Below are 7,802 nucleotides of genomic sequence, written 5' to 3' on the forward strand. Positions count from 1 at the left end.
ATGGTGGACTAGCTACCCAAGCGATAGGCCGGGGTGTGTGGGTTAGACTAGGGTCCCTATCAAGAGTCTGCTATGGAGCCTATCAAGAGTCTGCTATGCTGAGAGTGCCTGTATGCTTCTGCCTGTAATACCGACTGCATATGGACTTAACTTGCTATGTGGTGACCTGCTGTGCAAAATAAACAATGAAAGTGTTCATCTGAGTCCCCGTGTGTGTGATCCTTGTCACAATAAATATATATATATATATATATATATATTATGCACACATTTATAGAACACTGCAAGAAAATGGATTTGGACACAGATCCTTTTTATACCAAGAGCTGCAAGTATGGCGGTACGGGGCGGTACTGCAAACCATTAGAAATTGCCAGCCGATATGCAGTTCCGCCAGCCTGACTGCCATGCTTGCAGCTGCTGCTGTGTGTGAGAGGAGGAGAGCGCAGCGTGCACTTCTCCTGCCCCTCAGTGCTCAGACCGGTTTCCGGTAGGGGCAGCTTGACTCTCAAATGAAGCTCCAGTTCGTTAGCCAATCAGAGCTCACGGACCAGCAGTTGCGACTCCTGACTGGCTACCAGAGTGCGAAATTTGATTGGTTCACAAATCGGCGCCTGATTTGAGAGACACACCACTGCCAGAGACCAGACTGAGCACCGAGTAGCAGCACTGTACTCTCCTTCCCTCACACCTCAGCAGTAGCAGTGAGCAGGGGGTGGGATGTGTGTACCTGGCACTGGGGGGCATATGTCTATCTGGCACTGTGGGAACATGTGTGTATCTAGCACTGTGAGGTCAAATCTGGCACTGGGGGACATATGTGTAAATGGCACTGTGGGGGGCATATCTGGCACTGTGGAGACATGTGTGTACCTGGCACTGTGGGGGCATATCTGGCACTGGGGTGGCATATGTCTATCTGGGGGGGCATATCTGACACTGTGGGGGTATATGTGTAACTGGCACTCTGGGGGCATATCTGGCACTGTGGGGGGGCATATTTGTATCTGGCACTGTGGGAGCATATCTGGCACTGTGGGTGCATATCTTGCACTGGGGGCATATGTATACCTAGCACTGTAGGGGCATTTGTGTATCTGGTACTGTTGGTGCATATCTTGCACTGTAGGGGGCATATGTGTATCTGGAACTGTGGGGGCATATTTGTATCTGGCACTGTGGGGGCATATTTGTATCTGGCACTGTGGACATATGTGTATCTGACACTGTAGGGGTGTATTTGTATCTGGCACTGTGTGGGCATATCTGGCACCATAGGGGCATATGTGTATCTGGCACAGAGGGGGCATATGTGTATCTGGCACTGCACTACTGTGGGCATATGTGTATCTTACACTCCTCTATTGGGAGCATATGTGTATCTGGCACTATTGGGGCATATGTGTATCTGGCAGTATTGGGGGCATATGTATATCTGGCACTATTGGGGCATATGTGTATCTGGCACTATTGGGGGCATATGTGTATCTGGCACTGCACTTTTAGGGTGATATGTGTATCTGGCCCTCCATATGTGTATCATGCCCCCATTTTCATTGGCCACGCCCCATGTGGCATGTGGCCACACCCATTTTTGGTGCACCACTGTTTATACCACATTCATGCACTCAACCTGAGAGCTTGCTGCCATTCATCAACAATACCCCTCATTAAATTTCATATTTCAATATACTGCCACACCCAAGACTCACACCCACAACCTGCTGCATCTCAGCCAAACACCCCACCCACCGAGCCACTTAATCCTGCATAAAAAATGAGATTTCTAACTTCATGAAGCTACCTGCACCCCGTAAAAAAAATAACCAGCACCATAATCAAGCAGATCCATGCAGAGTACAGCCACACATCCAATCCTTTGTAGCCACACACTACATAGATCTGCCTAGCCGCAGCGCTGATCACCCATTCACAAAGTACAAGGTGAGCGTCAAACAGTTAAAATGCTCCAGTTGGAATTTTCTAGCTTTCTATGCAAGGTCAGATAGCTCAGGTAATAGAGTGTCCGACTGCAATGCCATAGGCAACGGGTTTGAATCCTGGGCACATCAGAATCCTGAAATGTAATAAAGGACAGTGCGAATGAACAACAAAGAGCTATCAAGTCAGTAAAGTGAGCTTGGCTACATCTCTAGGTTTTTAATACAAGAGAACATGTGACCTGACGATCTCCAATCAGATCACACAGAGATTTACTGGAGTTGTCATGTAATTTTTTGCTGTCACTCTTGTTTGCTGTTATTTGTGTTACCTTTAAACTTTATTGTTGATCCCCGTTGTAATGAAAAAAGAAGGTAATATACTTCCAATGATTTAATCTATTTTTGAGTGTGTGTTTGTGACAAAAAACAGGATTGACATAGTTTTATGAGATAGACAATAAAAGTTAAGTTTTATGTATATTTAAATACAAGAGAGTGCCTCCAAACAAGTTCATACCCTCCAACATTTTACACATATAAATCGGCACAAATTCGAAAAGGGGGCGTGGTCATGGGTAAAGGGTGTGTGGCCATGCCCCTTTTCCTATACTTTCAATGGAAGTCAGGAGAGCCAGAAATCGGTACAGTCCAGAAAAAAAAGGTACTGTACCTGCCAAAAAGGTACAGCTGGAGGGTATGAGAGTCTTCTTTCTCTTCCTTATCCAAATAGAGCTGTGATGAGACCAACTGCTGAAAATGTATTATCATGGCCCAGTCCAATGGAGCAAAATGTCATCAAACACAATATTTTGAAACGGGGTCAGGATGGGAATCATGTCACCCCACAGTTGCCCCTTTTACTTCCTGTGTGGTATCTCCTGAAGGGGAGTACTAAAGGTTAGGGAAGTATTATTTAGAGATAACTATTAGCGGTGATATCATAAGCTGGAAGACCTCTGGTGTTTAGTATTCTATGATTACCATTTTAGGTCTGTATATCAGTAGCGTAGTACATAATAATATAACCCACAATTTTGTTGTGTTCTTTTTATCCTCAGAGATATACGACGATACTTATAAGGTAAACTATGTTATATATTTTGTTGTGGCTATTTATTATTGCATTGCTTCCTGCTACACAAGCTCATTATTAATGCCATACTTTTTTGCCAAATTTCGCAATATTATTTTTAGTAAAATACTGTATCTTAGTATCAAGTAAATGTACTAATGGGCAATTGGAAAAGAATTTGCAAAATTATACTCCAAGCTCTTAATATTGCATATTTTTTGTAATCAGATCTAATTTCTTATAATTGTAATGGGAAATGTGTTCTGCACAAATTTACTAATCTTAAATTGTTAAAAAATACCGGGGTGGAGCCTTGTGATAATAACATCATCTTCAGATGGTGTTATGCATGCTATTTCTCCCGTCATCTGATCTGTATTGTGAACTGATATGCTGTGTAACTCCAAGCACAGCAATCAGTTGACTGGATCACTGTTTTCCTGAATGGAGGTAAGTGTCATCTTAGCGAGGGGGATCAGGGCGCAAGCTCTGTCCCTGCATGTGATATTTCATGCATTTTTGTGATGTATTCAAATATTACAGTGCAAGTCTGGGTGAATTTATGACATCCCATTTACATCTGAGATGCCCATTATAATACATTTTGCCCTTTTGTGTGCTTTTAGTGATAGTAAGGCCGATGCAGGGTAAAGCTGATGCAGGGTAAAGCTACACTTCTCAGCGAGGCACCAGTAATCTATACAACTTTTATCATTGAGTGTAAAAACTAGAGATGTGCGGTTGACACTTTTTGGGTTTTGTGTTTTGGTTTTGGATCTGGATCCCGGCTCGTGTTTTGTATCTGGATTGGTTTTACCAAAACCATCCTTTCGGGTTTTGGTTTTGGAGCTGGATGATTTTTGAAAAAAACATAAAAACAGCTAAAATCACAGAATTTGGGGGTCATTTTGATCTTACGGTATTGTTAACCTGAATAGCATTCATTTCCACTAATTTCCAGCCTATTCTGAACACCTCACACCTCACAATATTGTTTTTATGCCAAATGGTTGCACTGAGGTAGCTGGATGACTAAACTAAGTGATGCAAGTGGGCGGCACAAACACCTGGCCCGTCTAGGAGTGGCACTGCAGTAGCAAACAGGATGGCAGTTTGAAAAAATAGTCCCCAAAGAGCACATAATGCAAAAAAAAAAGAGGTGCGACAGGGCCAGTGTATATTTATTTTACTGCACCCTAGAATTATTAAAGCATACAAGACAGGGCCAGTGTACATTTATTTTACTGCACCCCAGAATTTTTGCAGCATACAAGACAGGGCCAGCACCCCTGTATTTTCCCAGCACACAGGACCAGTGTGCTTTTATTTTAACAACATAAGCACCCCAGAATTTTTACAGCATACAAGACAGGGCCAGAACCCCTGTTTTTTCACAGCATACAGGACCAGTGTGCTTTTATTTTAACAACAGAAGCACCCCTGAATTTTTACAGCATACAAGATTGGGCCAGCACCCTTGTATTTTCACAGCATCCAGGACCAGTGTGCTTTTATTTTAACAACATAAGCACCCCTGAATTTTTGCATCATACAAGACTGGGCTAGCACCCCTGTATTTTCGCAGCATCCAAGACCAGTGTGCTTTTATTTAAACAACAGCAGCACCCCTGAATTTTTACAGCATACAGGAGGACAGTGCTTCTGCCCCCTGTACAACCCAGTGACAGACAGGACAGCAACACCCATGTACAGCTGCAGCACCCCTAACAGCACAAGAAACACCAGTGACAGCCAGGACAGCACCCTTAACGGCACAGGTACACCACAGTGACAGGAGCAGCACCCCTACAGAGTACACACTGACTCCACCCAACGCCATCACCCACAGAGAGACAGAGGTCTGTCTCCCTCACTCTCCAAGTCTGGAGTGAAATTGGCGGCAACGCGTGGCTGTTTATATGGAATCCAAAACCCGAGAGAATCCCGATGACATTTTGCCTCGTTCAGGTTTCCGAGTCTGGCGGGAAGTCCTGAGCCGGACTTGGATCCGGGCTCGGACAGTGAAGTTTGGGGGGGGGGGTTCCGCTCACCTCTAGTAAAACTAATGCACACAATAGTTAATGTTTGTTCTGATCAGGTTGATTATTTGAAAACACCGGTCATTATTCCTATAAACAATTAGGCTGAACAGCTCTTTGGCCCAAGTATTCTATTAACTAATACAATTATGAACAATTTATTATTCAACAAAAATGTATGTTGGGGTTTGTGGTGCACTGCGGTGTGCTCTTGACATTCCAAGCAGAGCACAGTGTTCTCAGGCCGCATGGGGCATCAATGAAAGATGCTTATGGGCATGTAGTCTTACTTAGTGTGCACAGAAATAGCATAGCAATGGAACGGAATATAAAATAATTTTACTTATGTTTGAATTAAATACAACTAATTTACATAATTGTATATTACAGATGCAAGTGGAGACTGTGGCTATTTTGGTCTTCATTTCTGGAAATCTGGCCTTTCTAATATCCCTGTTGGTTGGTATTGGACGCACTTAACTGATTTTGTTTACTCGCTGGAGGGATTTCCCTTTCCCTTTCAAAGGACTAACTGTGACTGTAGAAGGAAATAATTAGCTACAATAAATCATTTTTATTAAATTTAATTTGCCAAAGTCCATCTCTGATGTGTCTGGATCCAGAGTACATTCACTGCGCAGGACACGGGTGAAATGCCTACATTGACTGATTCATTGACATAAAAGAGAGGACAAAGGATACATGGACACATCTTCACAACACTATGCTAATGCTTGTGTGTTTTTGTTTTGTTTTCTTTGTTTTAATTTAAGATCATCTTAAGTCTCATACAGGGGGATATCCTATTAGGCCCGGTGAAACATCGGGTGCGAAAAACGTATGTTTTTTTGCGATTTTTCCAGATGTTTCACCGTTTGTTTGTTTTTTACAGGCTATCCAGATTGATCGCATGTAAAAAAAAAAATGACATTTCTACCGAAAACACACAGGTTCAGTCAAACCTGTGTGTTTTTGGTAGAAACAGCCCCGCTTTCAAACAAAATCCCAGATGAGCGGGACAACATGCAGCGTCCCATGCCCGCTGCAGCAGCAGGCTGGGACTGCAGGCATCCGGAAGCTGCCCTATGTGCGGTGACCCCCGGCGGAGAAGCCGGGGCAGCGCCGTGACCGCATCCCCCTCTCCTCCACCCCCGGCAGCGGTCACATGGTGGTCATGTGAACGGGGGAGCCGGAGGAGCAGCACTGCACGGGGCGCTGTCAGGAGCCGGCAACCGGTGCAGCTTAAGGTAACCCCCTATAAGCCACCGTGCTGACTTATCGGGGGTAATAGGATAGCCCTCAGCAGAACCAGTCTGTGGTTGCAGTTGTCAGAGGCATGTAACACCTGTTGATACATTTTATTTGTAATTTTTTTTGTCCTTCATAATCTGTGACCTTTTTATATTAAATAACTTTTACAACAATAACCTAGTGGTTAGATACCTTTCCTGTAGGACCATAGCGAAGTGTAATCAACCATCCAGCATGCACATGCAGCATAACACAAAGGTAATAATATAATACTTAAACCAGCTGTTTATTGCACCTTAGGTTAGGTTTAAAAAAGCCGTGCCTGTATGAGAAATGTGTCAATATTTTATGTAGAGGTTTTAAATAATAGCACAGAATGCATGCAAAGCAGCCCCTGTACCATGTTTTTGTAAGACTGCAGTAAGGTTATGTTTAGAAGAAGTTAGAATCAAAATTCCTACTTGCAGGTTTACAAGTCTTAATATTATAGCATACAAACTGAACCACATCATATGTATTTTATAGTACTACGAACTACTGTGTTAAATTTACACTAGTTCATGCTGTTAATGCTGGTATTGTTATTTCCCTTTATTAGTAAACACATATTAACCACATAACTTATAAATAAAACATGCAACAACAGGAGTTGGCTTCAAATTAGATCAAATTGACATGATATAATTAATTAATATGAGATACCGAATTAGTTCCACTGAGCAATAACAGTCATCCACGCGAGTGAAGCCTCTGGTAAATGCTAATATTACATATATATATATATATATATATATATATATATATATATATAAACCAACAATCACCTGGCACTCATCTGTGGATTCAAAGAGTAACCTACTGCGGTGCCCTCTGTGAGTTAGGAATACCAAACCCACAGGACATAAGTGAATACGGCAGGACTCTTGCAAATGTTTTTCATTTTTTACCTGTGAACGCTTTGTCCCTGATGATGGGGTTATACCCTGAAACGCCGTAGGATGGATTAAATGTTACTTCAGTAAACCAGCTTGATGTCTGTATGGGTGCCGTTGGACTCGCTTATGTTATATATATATATATATATATATATATATAAAATCAAAATAGTAGGCACTCACCAAGTCTTCAATTGTACATCTTGTTTTGATTAGAATCCTCAAGTTGTATTCATACAGTTTGCAACGTTTCGGACATGGGGGACCTTTTTCAAGCACAACATCATGGCAGCAGCTAGTCAACATATGACTAATGCGCCATCTCATGTTAATATGTGTGTATGTATGTATATATATATATATATATATATATATATATATCACACAGAAATTCTGCACTCACCACAACAATTGCAACAATTGTAACTAACACTGGCCCGAGGTGTGGTTATTAATAACGAGACTTATGCTATAATTTACATTTTAATTATATTAAGTACATTCTAACTTCCCCTTCAATGTACTCCTCTTCTGCATCCACACACCGCTGTATTCTTATTTT

At 42.2% G+C, this 7,802-nt stretch overlaps 1 protein-coding gene across 3 annotated transcripts in view; it reads left to right on the forward strand.

The window, feature by feature from the left end:
* Positions 1 to 5,641, forward strand: part of LOC134956875 (putative ferric-chelate reductase 1) — a 234,925-nt gene extending 229,284 nt beyond the window's left edge. For 2 of the 3 annotated variants that reach the window (XM_063938760.1, XM_063938761.1), the window contains 2 exons: positions 3,002 to 3,024; positions 5,445 to 5,641. In XM_063938760.1, the coding sequence (XP_063794830.1) occupies positions 3,002 to 3,024; positions 5,445 to 5,534 (113 nt within the window). In that variant the 3' untranslated portion in view covers positions 5,535 to 5,641. The remainder of the gene's footprint in view (positions 1 to 3,001; positions 3,025 to 5,444) is intronic. The other variant, XM_063938759.1, reaches the window with a different exon arrangement.
* Positions 5,642 to 7,802: the final 2,161 nt, after the last annotated feature.

Source organism: Pseudophryne corroboree, chromosome 9, assembly GCF_028390025.1.
Source record: "Pseudophryne corroboree isolate aPseCor3 chromosome 9, aPseCor3.hap2, whole genome shotgun sequence".
In the NCBI taxonomy this organism is placed as follows: Eukaryota; Metazoa; Chordata; class Amphibia; order Anura; family Myobatrachidae; genus Pseudophryne; species Pseudophryne corroboree.